At 45.0% G+C, this 19,344-nt stretch overlaps 4 protein-coding genes across 4 annotated transcripts; 2 read left to right on the top strand and 2 right to left on the bottom strand.

Annotated features, from left to right (window-relative positions):
- Window positions 1-1,571: 1,571 nt before the first annotated feature.
- Window positions 1,572-8,959, top strand: gtf2e2 (general transcription factor IIE, polypeptide 2, beta). The gene is made up of 8 exons (XM_062477585.1): window positions 1,572-1,808; window positions 2,365-2,525; window positions 6,542-6,633; window positions 7,063-7,170; window positions 7,293-7,475; window positions 7,730-7,823; window positions 7,935-8,050; window positions 8,166-8,959. Exons 2-8 carry the CDS (start codon window positions 2,366-2,368, stop codon window positions 8,283-8,285), a joined length of 873 nt encoding a protein of 290 aa, XP_062333569.1. The 5' UTR covers window positions 1,572-1,808; window position 2,365; the 3' UTR covers window positions 8,286-8,959.
- On the bottom strand, window positions 2,860-5,895 carry smim18 (small integral membrane protein 18). The gene is made up of 2 exons (XM_062477588.1): window positions 5,715-5,895; window positions 2,860-3,866 (listed from the first exon to the last, which is right to left on the bottom strand). The coding sequence occupies exon 2, from the start codon at window positions 3,861-3,863 to the stop codon at window positions 3,546-3,548; it is 318 nt and encodes a 105-aa protein (XP_062333572.1). The 5' UTR covers window positions 3,864-3,866; window positions 5,715-5,895; the 3' UTR covers window positions 2,860-3,545.
- A 173-nt stretch (window positions 8,960-9,132) lies between the features above and the next one.
- LOC134033436 (dynactin subunit 6-like) lies at window positions 9,133-10,933 on the bottom strand. Its single transcript, XM_062477587.1, has 7 exons — window positions 10,813-10,933; window positions 10,523-10,587; window positions 10,211-10,316; window positions 9,993-10,081; window positions 9,859-9,906; window positions 9,633-9,775; window positions 9,133-9,529 (listed from the first exon to the last, which is right to left on the bottom strand). The coding sequence occupies exons 1-7, from the start codon at window positions 10,905-10,907 to the stop codon at window positions 9,431-9,433; spliced, it is 645 nt and encodes a 214-aa protein (XP_062333571.1). The 5' UTR covers window positions 10,908-10,933; the 3' UTR covers window positions 9,133-9,430.
- A 770-nt stretch (window positions 10,934-11,703) lies between these two features.
- Window positions 11,704-19,273, top strand: LOC134033431 (ATP-dependent RNA helicase DHX15). Its single transcript, XM_062477583.1, has 14 exons — window positions 11,704-11,904; window positions 13,331-13,679; window positions 13,929-14,122; window positions 14,307-14,466; window positions 14,875-15,093; window positions 15,351-15,518; window positions 15,696-15,782; window positions 15,904-16,053; window positions 16,198-16,306; window positions 16,431-16,622; window positions 17,413-17,535; window positions 17,721-17,911; window positions 18,415-18,584; window positions 18,778-19,273. The coding sequence occupies exons 1-14, from the start codon at window positions 11,843-11,845 to the stop codon at window positions 18,893-18,895; spliced, it is 2,292 nt and encodes a 763-aa protein (XP_062333567.1). The 5' UTR covers window positions 11,704-11,842; the 3' UTR covers window positions 18,896-19,273.
- The last annotated feature ends 71 nt before the right edge of the window (window positions 19,274-19,344 follow it).

Genomic DNA, 19,344 nt, shown 5'->3' with positions numbered 1-19,344 from the left:
GCCTGTCAGCAATGACAAACAGCCACATCCTCCCCTCAGGCTTTCGCACACAAACACACACACACACAAACACACACACACACAAACACACACACACACACACACACACACTGCAATTGAAAGCTCATTTGGAGAAACGCACATATACAGTACATCACCAGGGAGCTGCACATCCTGTCTATAACCTCAAGACTTCAATAAGCTTCTCCTCTTTGATACGACCCCACTCCATTCTCTCTCTCTCTCTCTCCCCCGCACACACACACCAGCACTCCACATTCAAAAACCTCCAATCAGCTTATGAGTACAAACTGAGACTAACTCTACATCTCTAAGTTTTTATTTGGATCACAAGAGAGCAATATTTGTCCGCAATTTTTTTTTCGAAACAGATTTTTCAACAGGCTGAATTTTTCACTAGATCTGAGCACGAGGTTGATGGTCTAAATCTGCTGATTGGAAAGGGGCTTTTTAAAGTAGTTTCTTCTGTAAACTGTCTTGTTTGGCATGAGTTAAAAGTGGCTGTTTTCACTAATGGTTCTAGTGAGCCGAGGGCCATCTGAAACGGAATAATTTATGCCTTATGCTTCATACCTCATCAGAACGTCTGATGTCAAAAAACTTGGGGTCTGCAGCGACTTTGCGTAATTCATCCATAATGTATTTTCCCAAATTAGGCTCGCACGTGTTCAATCATTTATGTACTCTCGTTTTCTACTGGCCTGCTGAATTTTTAATTTGGGGATTTGAAAATGCTAATTTGTTCTCTGATCTATGAGGACGTGTAAAAATGTATTCGATGTTATGGAAAGTAGACCTAGGCCTACCTGTAAATTGCCCCCCCCCCCCCCCCCCCCCCCCACCCACTGCAAAGAAGTATGAGTAGCCCATACAAAGCTGCACAGTCTCTTAATATTGTTATTCCGCTGACATTACCTTGGTGATTAAGCCTACTGGCCAAAATCCTCTGGCCCAAGCATGTTTAATTGGCTAACCTTTTACCGTGCCTACTAGAGTGGTCCGTCATTGTCACTACATAACTGGAGGGTCTAATCCTATGTGACACCGCCATGTTGTTTGTGTTTATTTTTGTGTGCATGTGTATGTATCTGAACTCTCTCTCTCTCACACGCACACACACACACACACACTCATACGCACGCACACACACACGTACACGAAGACCTTCCAGACCAGGGCCGAAGGAAGATAAAGTTGATAATCACCTTCCAATTAACTCCTGTCTCAGACACCGAGATGCTTGACAGAGGAGAGCTCCTGTCTGCCACTTACAGTAATCCACCTTCCCCGACGCACACACACACATGCATGCACACGTGCACACACAAACACTTGGTGGTCATTTGTTTATTTAACTCATTTTATCCTTAAAAATGAAAATCCTTAAATTTCCACAAAAATTTTCGAAACCTAAACTGGGAAAAATCTGTAACAAATGTAAAAAAGAGTAAACGCCTACATTTCCAACGCAAATTATGCTGTTTTCTGAATCACCGCTAGGTGGCAGCCAGTACTTCTTTGGCAGATGTGGCTACGGTTTGTGATTTTCATTCAGGAGGCAGCGAGAATTCCGAAAAATCGAACAAGTAACGGAAGTCAGAGAAAGCTGTACGGTGAGCTAGCTAGATGTAGACTATCTGGCTAAAGAGCAACCAATGAAAGGAAGAGAAAGGCACTGTGTAGCTAGCAGGTTCTATTTGGATGTGGCCTTTTGTGCTTTTTGTATTGTGAACGTGTCTTTATACTGAAGACCGCATAACAGTTTGGCAGAAAGGACCCACGAGAAGGTATGTAGCTTTGTTAAGTTTAAGTTGCCTGCAATTATGCTTTCTACTCTAGCTAGCTACAGTGCCTTGCTTTGATGCTAACGACGTCGTCGTTACCTATCTTTTGTCGAACTTCGTGGCTACTTGCAAACAAATTAGACTACTTGCAATCTAATCCTGTCTATAACTTGTAACTAGTTTGCTCATAACAAAGTTGACATATAAAGATGTAGTTAGACGTTTAGGAAATTGCAACCTGTCAAATGACCAGCTGTGATTTTAAGTCCGGTTTGAACAGTGTACTCTTCCTTTCTTAACAAACAATGTAGCTACTAGTAGTTCATCCAGATATTGTGTTATTTCTGTGTGTATCGACATAATCCCCTGCTAACCAGATCAACACCACTGTATTGGGCATGTTAATACATTCCAACTGCATTCAGATGACCGTAACACACATTTAGGGCTGGCCGTTGCTCAGTGGTTGGGCATTTGACAGCATGTAGTTCAAATCCCCCCTGTATATCGTTTTAGAAAAAGTGTCTTCTAAAATGGATATAATATGCGTCTTGGTCAGGATGGACCCAGCGTTGCTGAGGGAGAGGGAGCTCTTTAAGAAGAGGGCTCTGTCTACCCCTGCTGTTGAGAAGAGACCAACCGCCTCGGACTCTGGCTCCTCCAAGAAGAAGAAAGCCAAAGTCGACAAGGAGGGCTCCTCAGGTTCCAAACACAGCGCTGGTAAACACTCCTCTTTTCTACCTACCTCAACCCTGTTGACCTTGGCTGGCATACTAGCCTTCTTACAGCCTAGTCTCAGCTTTTGGCTCCTGCTGTGAACACACTGTCAGTTATCTTGGCAGGGTTACTTGGGTCTAGGTTGTGGTTTCTTGGACATTCAACCTGATACAGGACTCTGAAGCTGTATTGGCCTAGGCTGAGATGAGGCTGAAACTGAAAAAGTGATATTCACAGACTATATGGTGACTAAATGAGTGCCAAGAGAACCGTCCTGGTGACACCAGCATCCTTTGGACCTGGCAGATAAACTGATATTGATCACAAACACGTTGTTCTCATGGGTCTTTATTTTGAATGGACCATGTTTTAGGCATGGTTTATTTGACATTGTTGTTCAAGGCAAGTAAAATAATACAGTGCACATAGCTCAATGACAAACATAGCGTATTTACATAAGTGTGTTCCCCTGTCCCATTGTCTCCCCCCCAGTTAAGACATGGCAGATTGAGTTGTTGGTGTCACAAGGAGATGTCATCAGTTTGTGTTGGGCCTTGGCCTGGGACCCCATACAACAGTTACGACACACTTTCTTCTCTGACTATATGAACCCCTTTTATTCTGATGATAGGCAAACTTGGGCTACCTCAACTGCCTTTTGTTCAGAGAACTGAATCCTCTGTGACAGACTCCATCTTTGCTGCTGGCTTCTCTCGCATTGTGGGGGTGTTCAGTTGCTGTGGCGACGGATGTAGTGATGTGATTGGCGGCATTGTACGGACAAACAGTATTTCGATGAGATGAGAAACCTACTCTCTCCGTCTCTCTTCCTCTCTCTCTCTCTTTGTACAACTCCTCCTCGTTCTCTCTCTGTGCTTTCAACACGCCGCCCTAAGTCAACCAAGCATGTACGGACAACACAGCTTGCACTCAGGCACATGCCAGTGCTGTCAGTCTCTTGTCAGTCATCGAAAAGTCTTATATTAAAAGGTAGGGCAGGGTGCATGAGACAGACTCCTCCCCTCACACCACCTCAGTCTGCGACACCCCCCCACCACTCAGACTGCCCACCATCCTGCGGAAGGTGCCGGGCTCCGCGGCGGCGGCCTCCCTCTCCTCCAGCAGCTGGCGGTGGGTCTTGCCCTTGGAGCAGCAGCCGCAGTCCAGCACCTCGTAGAGCAGGGCCAGGGCGGCCAGGGACAGCACGGCCAGGACGAAGAGCAGCAGGATGACGAAGCAGGCCACGTTCCAGCCGTCGTGGAAGGGGTAGACCTCCTGAACCTGCAGGGAGACGCGCGACAGCGGGGCGGCGGGGTGAACCGGGGTGGCGGTGGTGTTCATGGTCTGAGGGGGGAGGGGGAAGAAAAGGGGAGGTAAAGAGGGAGGGGAAAGGGACTTAGTCATGTTTCCTAGTAATCTGTTGGAGTGGACTTGGAACAAGAAACGCGCTGACATCCTCAGGATAGACCCGGGGGGGGGGGGGGGGGGACTTCTGGAGCACAGTGTGGAGGCCTAACTCAGATGGGATCTCCCCCTCTTCAGAGAGACGGTAGATGAAAACGGCTCCCCTGATCACATTGTCATTTTTAGCAGACGCTCTTATCCAGAGCGACAGATCGCCCATCTCTCTCTCCTCTCCACCGTGCGCCCTGTGACGTGTGCAGCATGGCCACTGCCCACCCACACACATGCCCACACATGAATTGGCATACACACATTCTAGACGGACGCTCACTTAAGACATGTGTACATGCTCTTACATGCGTGCACACACACACACACACACTCTCTCTCTCGCAGGGGCAAGAGAGGGAGAGGTTGCGATGGGGAAGTGTGTGTGTGTGTGTGTGTGTGTGAGTGTCTGTGTGTGTGTGTGTGTGCGCGCGCAATTGTGTCTGTGCACAAGTAAGTGCATCAAAAGCCTTGTGGGAGAGGTTCTTTAGGATATCAGTTAGCAGGTCAGCTCTCTGTGTGTGTGTGTGCGCACGTGTGTGTCACTTAATATAGTAATACGATATCGGAGTGAAATCCTGCTCTAGTGTAGCCTACCGTCTCTATGACATTTCACTGAAAACCAGATTAGAAGTAGGTTACATAGACCTTATCATAGGGGATCTCAGTTGAAATATTTTTTTGTCTGGAACTTGTATACTGATGTCTTTATCACCAACCCTAAAACAGCACTACAATAAGTCATTTTTTTCAGGGGTTCAGGTCATAGTCAGCTAATACATAAAGTAGATTATAGAACACAGCCTGAAAAACAATAGACTGCAGAGGTTGATCAGACTCCTCCACTCGCCCTGTTAATGCACTACTGATAATTAGGTTATGGGAGCAAAGTGCCATTTCCTGCGTGTGTGTGTGTGAGAGAGAGAGGGAGGGAGAGAGAGGAAAAGAAAGATTGCACGGATGTGTGCTCCCCTGATGTAATTTCACCTGGAGACCTGATGTCCTCAACCCATCCAGCCAGAGACGGTCCTAGTATTCACCTCCTCCAGCCCATCCATACACAGACGGTCCTAGTATTCACCTCCTCCAGCCCATCCATACACAGACGGTCCTAGTATTCACCTCCTCCCTGACATGTTGCAGGGCCCCCTGACTGCACACATAGGCGTCTCCCGCTGTGCCTGTCTGTCTGCCTGCCTGACTGCTCTCAACTGTCTTCTAGCGATTTCTCTGGAGAGCTGCGAGCTGTGCTAGCGAGTTGGCATCGACACACACACCCTCTGTGACTCACACATAAACACGCACACAGAAATAAGCCCAGTCATATAGTCTTTGCCGTCGTTGTCACTTCACCGTGTCCATTCTCTCTACTTCTTCTCTCCTCCTATTGGGTTTGTCTCTGGCTTACTTGCAGTACAGTTGACTGCTATGTGACTGTGTCGTAATGATAAACAATTTCATCTGAATACAGTGAAACAGTCTGGGCTACGCTGTCTAGGATTTATCCTAGCATGCTGTTTCCTTCCCATGTCTCCTCCTCGTCTGAATGGAACGTGGAGGGAATGTTCTCTTGAAAGATGAACTACAGAGTCATGCATGCAGATGGCATATGCTCCCCCCGTGAGGGGAAGGGGCGGGGGATGGGGGTTGGGTGACAGGGGAGGGTGTGGGGGTTCAAGGATTGTTCCCTTTCTCATTTAAAGCAAACACACACCGTGCAAGTCAAACATGCAGACTCACCTGGCTGTTTGTGAGGCTCCTGAGAGGATGCTTTGGCAAAGGGAAAACAATTATTCCTCTTGCTCTCTCTTGCTCTCTCTCTGTTTTTCTTCAGTTCTCTCTCTCTCCTCTCCTATATTCTTTTGGTTATAATCTAAAGCCCTTCCCCTGTTCCCTCTTCTTCTCTAGCCTCTCCTCCTTATTCGTACCTCCTCTATCTTTCTTTCTCACTCTCCATCCCCCCTCCCTGTTACCACTCCTTGCAGTTCAGGCTGGCCCAACCCCATGAGACTGTGCTGCTCAATCATTGGCCACACTCCCACTGTACCCTGTTTCTATTCGCCGGCCGCCCAGACAGCAACAACAGCTCCCGCCCACGTGATGAATCATACATGAGTCAGGCCCGCAGGTGTCTCTGATTGGCTGGAGCAGAGCCCAGGCTTGAGGCTACAGCAGTAGTTAGAGATGCAGGCAGCATCTTGACACTGACAGAAACCAGGCCCTCCCCATAAAACACAATCTTTTCATAGACTAAACATATGAAATAACCTATGGGATTTATTTAATGACATCACTTGAAGTATACTTTTATTTTTTATTTTTTTTCCCCTTCACAAGTCATCTAGACTTCCTGTCTGTGTTGAACTGGCCTTGGAAAGCCCCATTGTTCCCATGCTGTCACCTCTAACCCCTTATGTGTGTTTGTTTTGTCTCCCAGGTGTACACCTCAAGGACTGCTCCGATTATTCCGCGATGCCTGTTGAGACAAATCGAGGTCCCCCCATGTGTTTGTGTAAATAGCATTTAACCCATACGGTACCATCACCTCCTCTCCTCTCTCTCCTCAGATTCCAGCAATGGCAACTTTAACCTAAAGGCTCTTACTGGTAGCTCTGGCTACAAGTTTGGCTGCCTGGCCAAGATCGTCAATTATATGAAGGTGAGAAGACTCTCGGCCAATACTGCCATCCTGCTAGATCACCCAAGCAGTTCTACAAGAAAATCTTAGCTTTGTTGTGATTGTGTAAATGTCCCCCTTCCTGTCTTCAGAAAGTAAACATCTTGTAAACAAAAAAAGAAAACAACATACTCTGCATACCGATGACAGATCAGCTGCTATGGCACACCAGCGTTGTGACTCATTGCTGGCTGCATAACAGCAGCCATATTGACATGTTCAGTAGAAAGTGTGAATTTCAGCTCTTTCTTTTTTTTCTCACTGTTTTTCTGAGCAGATCTTTTGAGTGTGAACTGATATCAACAATATTATGTCACTGTGTGTTGAGGTTACAGGGAATTGTGGATTTGATTCCACTGTCCAGTTACTTTGATGTAATTACTTTGTGTGTGTGTGTGATTTCCCTCCCAGACGAGACACCAGCGAGGGGACACACACCACCTGACCCTAGAGGAGATCCTGGATGAGACCAAACTGCTGGACATTGGCTTGAAGCAGAAACAGTGGCTGATGACTGAGGTGTGTTTCATGTGTTTCTAAGGTCGGTTCCTGCACAATACTGTACCCGCCTACACTAGGAAATCACTGCAAAGAACATTGACCTTAGCCTGTCTCCCTCCCTTTGTCTCCCCACCCCCCAGGCCCTGGCTAACAATGCTAAGATCGAGGTCCGGGATGGGAAGTACGCCTTCAAGCCCAAGTACCACCTGAAAGATAAGAAGGCTTTGCTGAGGCTGCTGGACAAACACGACCAGCTGGGTCTGGGGGGCGTGCTGCTGGACGACGTGGAGGAGGGCCTGCCCAACTCCGCCAAGGCCATCAAGGTCTGACACACACACAGAGAGATGGGCCCTGTCCTTATGCTAGTCTTATTAACATGTACAATAACGTACAGGCATCTGTGTGCGTGTGTACATGCATGCTGTGTGACATACAGACGCCTTCCTCTGTCCTCACATGCATTTAGGTTGACTACACTACTCAAGGGTCACTGCATTTCCTCATTAGATCATTTCACAATGATAAGAACAGCTAAAGTGTCTGAAATGACCCTTTCTTCGCTCTCTCTCTCTCTCAGGCTTTGGGAGATCAGATCATCTTTGTGACCCGGCCTGACAAGAAAAAGATCCTATTTTACAACGATAAACACTGTCAGTTTGACGTAGATGAAGGTGAGTAAGTCCACTGTGCATCACTGGCAGTGTGTGAAGCCACAGCTTTGTTGTTACCAGCATCATTGAGGCTATACTTCCTGTCCCTCCTTCTCCCCTGTTCAATCCCAGAATTCCAGAAGCTGTGGCGCAGTATTCCGGTGGATTCCATGGACGAGGAAAAGATTGAGGACTATCTCAAGAGACAGGGCATCTCTTCAATGCAGGAAACTGGACCAAAGAAAGTGGTAAATATCTCTCTCTCTAGAGAACATCAAAAAGTTCCAAATAAATAACTATTCAATGCAAACATTCCATGCACAAAATAACCTTGTTTGTGATTGGTTGCTCGGTTTTCTTCAGCTACCAATCCAGAAGAGAAAGAAGCCAGGCGGACAGAAGAAGAGACGCTTCAAAACTCACAATGACCATCTGGCCGGCGTGCTGGAGGACTACTCCGAGGGGGTGCCTGCCAAGAAGTGACCTCACTTTCTCTCTCCATGTCATGTTTCCTGTTGCTGGGCTTAGAAAACGGGGAGACCTGGAAGTTGAAGTCCATTTATTGTGGCCAGGAGTTTGACTGTGTCCCTTGTCACCAAACGACTGATGCATATTCAGTCCGCCTGTTACTGGGAAATCAAGGAAAGGAGCTACAGGCATGTTAACTCTGTATTGTATTAAGATGTGGCTTGAATGATGTCCAAAACAACCCGCTGACTGTAAAATGGGTCCATCTGCGCTTCCTTATGCTATAACATTGAGTTCTCAACAACATACAAACACAAAATTGACACAATTTGTTTGTTTTTTTTTTGCTGTGGCTTACATACCACAAATATTGTGTCTGCTATGGAAAAGAGGGTGTGTGTTTGTGGGTGGCAGCATTTACATTTTAATTAGTTTGAAGTCATTACTAATCTCTAGTGGTGCCTGTATTGAGTTACAGTTTACATTTCTTGCTCAGATTTTACAGTGACTCAAGTCATATATTACATATATTGTGCTACCGAGGCTGAATATGGTCACCCTCAAGCATATGCTCACGTTTTCCAACATGGCGTAAAGGACAAGGTAGTTTAATGTTGCTTTAATACAACCCCAGTTTCTGAAATGTAGTGAGGCTGGCCATTTAATGTAATTAAATGGGGATTCTGGGCTTGATTGGTGAAGTCTGATATGTTCGCACTGGGCTGGACCAGAAGTTACTCCGCAGTCATCAAGGACCAGAGCTACTGCTACACATTGTTCGTTTTATATAGCTCTGATTGATGTATGGCGATGTGCATAAATTTGCATACAAATACTGTAAAAAAAATGCATTATGTACAGAGCTTAAGCCATTTTTATTGCACCTAGCTTACTGTACAATAATTATTGTACATAATTCCATCCAAGTGAATATCCATATATCTATAACCAACTGTACCACCAACTTTTTTTTTCTTAGATCATCTTTTATTACAAGTGTATAAAAACACGTATTGAATGTAATTCAGACAGACATACGGCATAAATATTGGCTACAGAAGTGCTAAGCACTGTAGAAAGTAGAAACGTATACATTCTAAGAAGTTAAGTTTAGATTGGAGATTTTGATTCAGTCATAGTTTATCAGTTTGTGTGGGAGGTCAGTTTTTCACTGGTGTGGCGGCCATTTTGACCGTTTTCTTCAGGTGGTGGTAGTTGGGCAGGATCTTCATCAGGAAATCCAGCTGAAGAGTCTGGGGCTGGAGAAAACAAACAGGTGACTCAGTGGAAACCGACTAATAGTTTACCGTGTTTATTTAGAAGTGGATCTTGGAGATTGACCGTGCTTGTGTGTTTGTATACCTGGGGCCTCTCAGTCTGAACCCGTCTCATGCATCCTGAGCCATAGATGACTGTGTTTTCAGGTATGACCTCACAAGTGTTTACAGGACAGAAAGCGCCAATAATACAGCCGCTGGTCAGGATCACGTTTCTGCCAACCTCCGCTGTGTGACAAGGTGCATAAGGTTATCCGCCAGACAAACTTCCCAGCCCTTGGCTCTCTCAATAAGTGTGAATGAGTACTCACCTTTAGATTCTATTACATTGTTATCTCCAATCTTCAAGGCTTGAGATGCTGAGTTGGCAGTTAAAAAAATACAGTATCATATTATTAAATGGAAACGGTATGAAATAGTGGTACAGTTTTATTTTCAAGGATACTGCATCCAACTTCAAACACGTTGTTGATGCCAATGGTCATAGTTTTCGGTTCCACTCCCTCTGTGTCCGGAGTGATGTTTTCTGGGTAACTATAAGAAGAAAGACATTTGCTTAGTAAACTGGGAAATTAAGACAAGATGGGGAAGTTGAGTGAGCAATTGCATTAAAATAGATTCGTTTATTAGTCAATTGTGCAGCACTAATAGTAGTATATTCACCTGTTAATTATAACAGCTTGCTCCTCTATCAGATTGCCCTCTCCAATGATGATGGGTCCTGCCTCGGCGATGATGCGAGCTTTTGGGTGAACCACAGTTCTGGGGCCTGACAGGATGCATGTGCTCAATTGATAAGATACTGGCACAACATTGCTAACCACAGTACAACTTTAATAAAAAGAGCATATGAATGACTGGCTGAATACTGAAATGCTCAAATGTATTGTCTTTCTTGAAAAAATATAGGCTACCCATGATTCCAAGTTAGACACAATGGTTGTTAGCTAGTTAGATTGATTCACAATGTCTTACCTATAGTAACATCTCCTTTTATTTCGCTTTCAACGCATACCACCGCTCCAGCAGCTATTTTCACACTGTAAAACAGAAACGTAATTTTAAAAAAGGTATGGCTACAAAGCTAGCCTAACGAGCTAGCCTAGCTTTGCCGACCTAATAAGAGCTGGTGCTTACTGTAGTGGCAAGAAAAGTGGCTAAAAGTACTAGCCTCTGAAAATTGACTTAGTACAAGCTTATTGCACAATATTTTGTCAAGATTAAAGACAAATGTTAATCAAGTGAAATCCATATACTTAAATGACCTTTTCTGGGCATTTGGTTTATCAGCCATGATGAATATCGACTGTTTACATCTCGATAATCGATTTAGATTCTTAGCTAGGCTTGTGCTACGCATGCGTCAGCTGGATTTACATGTTCAGCCCACACAGTCTATGGTTCAGCCACCAGTTGGCGATAAAGTATCGCATTTCGTCTGCTGGAGTTCGATTAGACTGCCTCTGCCAACTGTTCAGCATGAGTGGGTTTTAATTGTTTTATGGCCTGTAAAGTTCATGTTAGTGCGATGTTTTTTTGTTTTGTTTTTTACAAATATTGATATATAATTGACATATTGAACGTAGGTTACAGTAAGGAGAAACATACTCAGTATAGGCATATCATTATCACGTCAGGTGATTTATAAATCGTCTTTTGCAATGGTCACTCACCAGTTCGATGGAGAAATTGCGTGTAATCACAACCATTTCTAAATTCTCTTTTAGTAATGTTGGCCATTAGCCCATGGTGATAATTTTTCGTTACGTATCATGCCCGTTATTTTTACAAAATAAATGGAGAAGACAATTCTTCAGTCCCAAGCAAGTTCTTCATATAGAATGGCCAAACATGTTGGACTAATAAACTGTCCAACTTCAGCCGTTCTGCAAAATTATGATGATTATAAAGTTAATGATATCCGAGCTGATAACATTTTCCTTGCTGCATTTTCAGTGCTTTCGATTTTTTTTTTGTGCTAATGTGTGGAGCCATATATTAGAGTACAACTCTAGTATGTTGACATAAGTATGTTGTAGACGACAGTTAGATCATTGAATAGTTGTTCAAATATATGCTGTATTAGAGCGTGTAGGATTTTCTGGTTGTATTCCCAGTAGTAGGTAGCAGACAGCATTGTTGTCCCTTGCTTGATGACGCAAAACACAAGAGCAGAGAATTGCTTCCGGTGACGGAAAGCTAGCTACCAACAGTAACTACGTTTGGAGCACCTGAATACTTTTAATGAATCTTTTGCGTAGGTTTTAGGTTTATGTTGCTAGTGTGACGTTCAGTATGTCTAAAAGACACCGTTTAGATTTGGGAGACGATTACTCCACTAAAAAGAGATCTGATGGGTGAGTTTTCCGTTGCTTTTCATCATACCGGCGGAACAGGCTAGCTGCACAGCAGCACCAGCAAGTGAGCGACCGAACAAAGCTAGCTAGCAAGCAAACATTACACGAGTCGTATATTGCTAGCTCCAGATATTATCTGGAAACGCTGCTTAAATGGTTGTATGTTACTACCGAGTGGCAGATCTACCAGTGATACCAAATATTATTCTTGTTAAGTAAAACGGTAGCGAGTAGTACATTTCCCCCATAAAACCCCTGACGTTGTTTTCCAATGACCAGTTAGCTTGCTAACTTCGTATATGCTAGCTATTGCCCGCGCAGTCGGCTTTCTTGCACGTGTGTTGTACTAGTACTCCGCGGCCTAGCCAGAACCGCTAGCGCTACCTAGCTAACACTAGCACGGGTTGAAAATATATGCCATCAGCGTAACAACAAAACACCATTAACATTTGAGTTGTGCTAGCTTGGTAGACATTTCTAGTGAATTGCTAAGGGACAGTTTAGGCCCAAGTTGTCAACGGTAGCTAGCTAGCTAACGTAAAACTATTTTAAATTGCCTAGCCACATAACAGCGTCCCAGTGAATACAATGCATCAAGTAACACTGACAAACGTATTCAATGTAACATCAAACAACCAAACCAGATCAGTCCAATCCACAAATCCAATTAATAATGAAACGACACATATACAACAAAATATACAACGTATATTTTATTAAACTGAAAATATTTTTTATGATAATGATGTTGAGGATGCTGTTCTATGAAGCTGCCTTGTGGCTGTTGCTTAACCCTTGTGTTCTCTTCGGGTCATTCTGACCCATCAGTCATTGTTACCCACCGTCGTATTGTGACAACTTTACCGCATACAAAAACAAAGTGAAGCATTTTCTTTTAACCGTCGGGCTGTCTCAGACCCTCCACATTGCGAAGGTTAAAAGAAAATGATTTTTATTTGTTTTTGTATTGGGTAAAATTGGGTAAACACAACGATGGTTCGTTATGAACCTTTGGGTCATGTGACCCGAAGGCAGCACAAGGGTTAAGTTCACATGAAACTATGCATCATGTGCTGTCAAATCAAGAAGTCCTCCACACCAGTTACTTCTTGCACAGTCCTTTTCAATATAAACTGTCTCGATGATGGGGGTCAGATGGCTGAGCGGTTAGGGAGTCGAGCTATTAATCAGAAGGTTGTTTGTTCGATTCCTGGCCGTGCAAATGACGTTTCCTTGGGCAAGGCACTTCACCCTACTTGGGGGAGAATGTCCCAGAAGTTACTGTAATTCTCTCTGGATAAGAGCGTCTGCTAAATGTAAATGTAATGTAAATGATGAGGTTTAATACAGTAAAATATGTGCAGGTCTGTTCCTTGGATTAGTACAAATGCAAAAACTTTATGGTCTGGCTTTTTCTTCTTTACAGAAAAGACCGGGACCGAGACAGAGATCGTGACGATCGTTCCAAGGACCGAGACAGAGATCGCGACAGGGACCGGGACAGAGACCGAGATCGGGACCGCGACAGAGACCAAAAGCCACCTGGAGTGGCCCCCATCATGGCTGGGGGTGGGATGCCCCAAGTCAAGCAGATGGTCATGAACCAGCAAATCAACCCCTTCACCAACCTCCCACACACACCGCGCTACTACGAGATCCTGAAAAAGAGGCTGCAGCTGCCCGTTTGGGAGTACAAGGAACGCTTCAACGAGATCATCACGCGCCATCAAAGCTTCGTGCTCGTGGGGGAAACCGGCTCTGGAAAGACCACGCAGGTATGGTTCAGTATTCCTCTTAGATGATGCAGCACTACACAAGTAAGTTTGCTTTCACACTCAATAACAAAAACAAAATATGTTAATGACATAAATTAAATGACGGTGGTGGAGGAGTTACTCATCCCAGAATGTACCGCAAGAAAATAAATATATCCACTTGGGAAATGGTATCAGGATGTCATCAGTGCATCTGTCCCTTAAAGCTGGCCCACACCTCACCAGTCCTGTATATAACCCCTTCTCCAGATCCCCCAGTGGTGCGTAGACCTGGTGAAGGGAATACCGGGGCCAAAGAGAGCAGTGGCCTGCACCCAGCCCAGGAGAGTGGCAGCGATGAGCGTGGCCCAGAGAGTGGCAGACGAGATGGACATAATGCTAGGACAGGAAGTGGGCTACTCCATTCGATTCGAAGACTGCAGCTCCGCAAAAACGATACTGAAGTAAGTTCCATGTTTCAAACGGAAATGGGATCGATTGTCTTAAGTTCCAAACAGAAAAATCTGTAATGCTCAATTTCAATCATATTTTTGATGAGTGTATACTTTGTTAAAAGATTACAATATACCAAATGATAAAGTTCCTCTATTGGTTCTTGGTTAACTTATGTGACTGTCCCCACTCCAGGTATATGACAGATGGTATGTTGCTTCGCGAGGCCATGAACGACCCGCTGCTGGAGCGATATGGGGTGATCATCCTGGATGAGGCTCACGAGAGGACGTTGGCCACCGACATCCTGATGGGTGTTTTGAAGGAGGTGGTCCGCCAGAGGTCGGACCTAAAGGTAGGGCTGAACAACCCTCAAGCTTTATTTGGATTGCAGTTGATTCAAGGAGTGTGTCGTGTCCGAATCTGTTCAAATTTCACATGGATAGTTTTATCAACTGGTTCCCTCAAGATATTTTATCCCTCAGTTATGTTATGCCAGGTTGCTTTGCGGTGTCTTGTCTTAAGAATTTCAGTGCCCAGTCTGACCCTGTGTTGTTCTGTGCATCTGACAATAAAATACTTGAACTTGAACTTGATATTTTGATCGTAGTGAATTGTGGGCAGTTGTCTATTTTGATGCCACAAAGTATCAGGGGTTTTCAAACAGGTTTGAAAATCAATTGCTTTGTTCAACCACACACTCTCAAAGAAGACTTCCAACATCACGTGGTCACAGTTGTAACTGTCGCCCTTTCAAACCCAGGTCATCGTCATGAGCGCCACGCTGGATGCCGGAAAGTTCCAGGTGTACTTCGACAGCTGTCCCCTGCTGACCATCCCAGGGCGCACGCATCCTGTGGAGATCTTCTACACCCCGGAGCCAGAGAGGGACTACCTGGAGGCCGCCATCCGCACCGTCATCCAGATCCACATGTGTGAGGAGGAGGAGGGAGATGCCCTGCTCTTCCTCACGGGTCAAGAGGTGAGACACAGCTTCCTTCCTGTGCAGACAACATCCGTCCAGTTCATTTGGACGGTGTTTTATTTAGTGAAAGAAATGATGAATGCGGAATATAGGTGTTCTTGAGTACCATTTGGAAACTAGCTCTTGGGGTAAACATTTCCTTTGCATAGGAACCCTTGTCAACTCTTTTGCACCCTCAAACCCTCTGCCTATTTCATGCATCATTAGACATATCCAAAGCGAAACTTTGATGTTTCATCAAACCTGTCCTTAAGGAAATCGACGAGGCCTGTAAAAGGATCAAACGCGAGGTGGACGACCTCGGCCCCGAAGTGGGAGACATCAAAATCATTCCGCTGTACTCCACGCTGCCCCCCCAGCAGCAGCAGAGGATCTTTGAGCCCCCGCCCCCCAGAAAACCCAACGGTGCCATCGGCAGGAAGGTACGTTCTCACCCCTCGCTTCATTTACCCAACCGGACGCAAGAACCCAAATCGGTGAACGAGTTAGCTCAATACTGGTGTAAAGCTGCCATCCATTTCCATCCATTTATTTCCTTTACACCATTTCGACGTCAATGTGGACTTTAGCCGACTGAAAGCCTGCCCGTCTCTTCCCAGGTTGTGGTGTCAACAAACATTGCCGAGACGTCCCTTACTATTGACGGTGTGGTGTTTGTAATCGACCCTGGTTTTGCCAAGCAGAAGGTGGGTACTTTTTTTTTTTTTTTAAATAGTTAATGTAGCCGTCTCCAGATACTAGATCACTTCTCGTCTTCTAATGAGCCCTGTTGATTTCCAGACACTTGACACCCTGTGATCTTTCCAGGTGTACAACCCTCGAATCAGGGTTGAGTCTCTGCTCGTCACGGCGATCAGCAAAGCCTCGGCCCAGCAGAGGGCGGGCCGTGCTGGCAGGACACGCCCAGGGAAGTGCTTCCGTCTTTACACTGAGAAGGCTTACAAGACAGAGATGCAGGTATGCAATCTATCTTGGGTAGGAGGAGGAGAGTCCGACTGATGGTGTCATAGCAAAGCACATGCACATTTTAGTCGTGTTTGAATCTTTCTTATTGTCTTTTACACACTAAACCTCTGTCACACCTTTTTCCGTTTATAACAGGACAACACATATCCTGAGATTCTCAGGTCCAACTTGGGATCTGTCGTACTGCAGTTAAAGAAGCTGGGTATCGATGACCTGGTGCACTTTGACTTCATGGACCCGCCAGGTGAGAAATGGATCTTGGATCCGTACTTGCCCCTTACTTGTGGTCATCCCTTTCTACATGTAACTACCACCCATGTAAACATTATACCGGGAACCACCTAACATGGGCTCGGAACTCCCCCCAGCCCCTGAGACTCTGATGCGTGCCCTGGAGCTCCTAAACTACCTGGCAGCACTGAACGACGACGGTGATCTGACCGAGCTGGGCTCCATGATGGCCGAGTTCCCCCTGGACCCTCAGCTGGCCAAGATGGTCATCGCCAGCTGCGAGTTCAACTGCTCCAACGAGATCCTGTCCATCACTGCCATGCTGTCAGGTAATGCCCAGGGCTGGCCGGGCACCACCCCCCCCCCACCCCCCTTGCCCAGTGCCCGGCTTAGTAGGCAAGGGATTGCTATTGGGTCGTTTTGATTTCTTCACCCTTTTTTCGGACTTCAGAACAAGCTGCAAACTAGTAGCTCTGTTTCACTTTAGGGGATAATGATTTCATTCAGGAGGCATTGGTGGCCATACACTTTTGTAGCAAAAAGGATGTAGAGCGTAATGTTGGTCTCATCTGGTGGTAGACCGGATGCCTATAGATTATTCTTTGACTGTTTTCTGACCGAATGGGCAGGGCAGGGACCACTTCCACGGATTTCTCTTAGATACGCTTAGACAATCCTTCTAATTGTTTACTAAATGTTACATTTATATTAAATCAAACAGATGGGCAAACAAATAGATGTTACGCTGGTAACTCTTGTCACCTGGCAGTGGGAATGTTACTTTTAAGTGTTACATTGTTCTTACGTTTGAATGCACTGCCTAACAATTTGCAGGTGTGTGAAAACTCTTTGTCTTACAGATGTGGTTGGTTAGGTGTTGAGCGCTCCTCCCCCCCCCTCACAAGCTAGTAGCCAATCATCAAGCAGTTGGGAGTGACCATGAGAATGACATCAGAGCCCCCCCCTCTCAAATGCGTCCCTTCGTCCTGCTCTGCCCTACCCCTAAGATCTGTCCAGTCCAGTCCAGTGCTCTAGGATCATAGGCCTTTCTCCTGTCTGTGAATTGCTTGACTCATCCCTGTGGGCGGCTGTGTTGGGGCCCATACCAACCTTGTTTAGTCCCACAGTGCTTCGTCCGCCCCACTGAGGCTAAGAAGGCGGCGGACGAGTCCAAGATGAGGTTTGCCCACATCGACGGGGACCACCTGACCCTACTCAACGTCTACCACGCCTTCAAACAAAGTAAGTGCTGACATCTACAGTGCATCCTGAATAGGACACCAATGGGTACTTTGTATCTGAACTGGTCATGTTTTCTTATATGCCGTATCAGTTCATTCTAATATTAATGATGGAAATTTCGAATGACACATTAGCATTTTTTTCCTCATGGAAAAGTTTTCAAATGTCCTGTCCTTTCCCTCCAGACCATGAGTCTAACCAGTGGTGCTACGACAACTTTGTCAACTACCGGTCGCTGATGTCGGCCGACAATGTGCGCCAGCAGCTGTCCCGGATCATGGACCGTTTCAACCTGCCGCGCCGCAGCACAGAGTTCACTAGCAGAGACTACTATATCAACATCCGCAGAGCGCTCGTCACTGGCTTCTTCATGCAGGTCAGTGGGCGTGGTTTATCAGCAACACATTGAGACCACATGCCATGAAAGATGATATGCTGTTTCTCTATCCACCAACCCAATTCCAAAGTTTCTTACCTTGGTTTAAATCTTTAGGATTAAGAGCTTGTGGGCTGCCTTAAAGCTAGGATAGGTAATGATTTAAGAAGCTATATTTGCTGAAATGAACTTCACATCCTGGTAAAAATCAATTAATCAAATACTTTGACACTAAAATAAAATGAATCTGATATCTGTGGCCATCGCAAGACTGTAATAAACACTGTCAGTCATAGCGTTCAGACCGAATCCAATGATTGGACGGGCTACTTGCCTGTCTACCTACCTACCCATCTGCACGCAGTAGTCAGGCAGCGCATTCATGTGTTTTATATTTTCAAACCGAAGCCAAAATGTCTAGGTTTGCCAAATGTAGCTACCCTGCCTTTTTAATAAAACAGTTCACATAAAAATGCTAATGCTTCTCTTCTGGAATGTTCCAGGTAGCTCACCTGGAGCGGACGGGTCATTACCTGACAGTGAAGGACAACCAGGTGGTTCAGCTGCACCCGTCCACAGTCCTGGACCACAAACCAGAGTGGGTACTCTACAACGAGTTTGTCCTCACCACCAAGAACTACATACGCACCTGCACAGATATCAAACCCGAATGGTATGTATATGCAGCCACCGTGCACATTACAGACTCATAGTCTTTCATTAGTTTTGTCCCTGTACAAAGTAAAACACGTGGTACCTTATGTAGTATGGTGTGGAATTAATTGTTATTCGTCATTTCATCTTGGGTTGTTTCTGTTAAGTAGATAATAGTAGATCATAATTTTTCTTAACACTATGGTCTGCAGGTTGGTGAAGGTGGCCCCTCAGTACTATGAAATGGGAAACTTCCCACAGTGCGAGGCTAAGAGACAGTTGGAGCGGATTGTTGCCAAACTCCAGACCAAGGAGTATTCTCAGTACTGAGCACCAGCAAATGAGGAGAGGAATACTCTAATTCTAGAAAGAGCTTGGCGCAGTTAAACTTTTAAGTTGTACTATTCTATCTTAATGTTTCCGCCATTGAAAATTTGATTTTTATAACTTTTCTCAGTTTGCTGTTTTTCCTTTCGTCCTTTTTGATAGCAAAGTGTACAACTGTTAGCATCTATGATATTGATTTCAATAGCAAATATTAGGCTACAACTATCAAGATTTTCAAAAGGAATACAATTTACAGGATAAGCATGGAAGCTCATGTGGATATTGTTGATGTTCCTCTAGAAAATTGTGAACCCTGAAAATTTCACTTGCTTAGATTGTCCTTGTTTCTTCAATAAAGAAGCTTTGACTTGTATGGATTAATTAAGAGTTTACTGTCTTTTGTAATAAAAATCTTCTTTTTCCTTTTTTGAAAAAAATAAATCTACTTTCAA

Source organism: Osmerus eperlanus, chromosome 14 (assembly GCF_963692335.1).
Source record: "Osmerus eperlanus chromosome 14, fOsmEpe2.1, whole genome shotgun sequence".
Taxonomy (NCBI): domain Eukaryota; kingdom Metazoa; phylum Chordata; class Actinopteri; order Osmeriformes; family Osmeridae; genus Osmerus; species Osmerus eperlanus.
The sequence above is the reverse complement of the archived record's forward strand: the minus strand, read 5'-3'. Positions and strand labels throughout refer to the sequence as shown.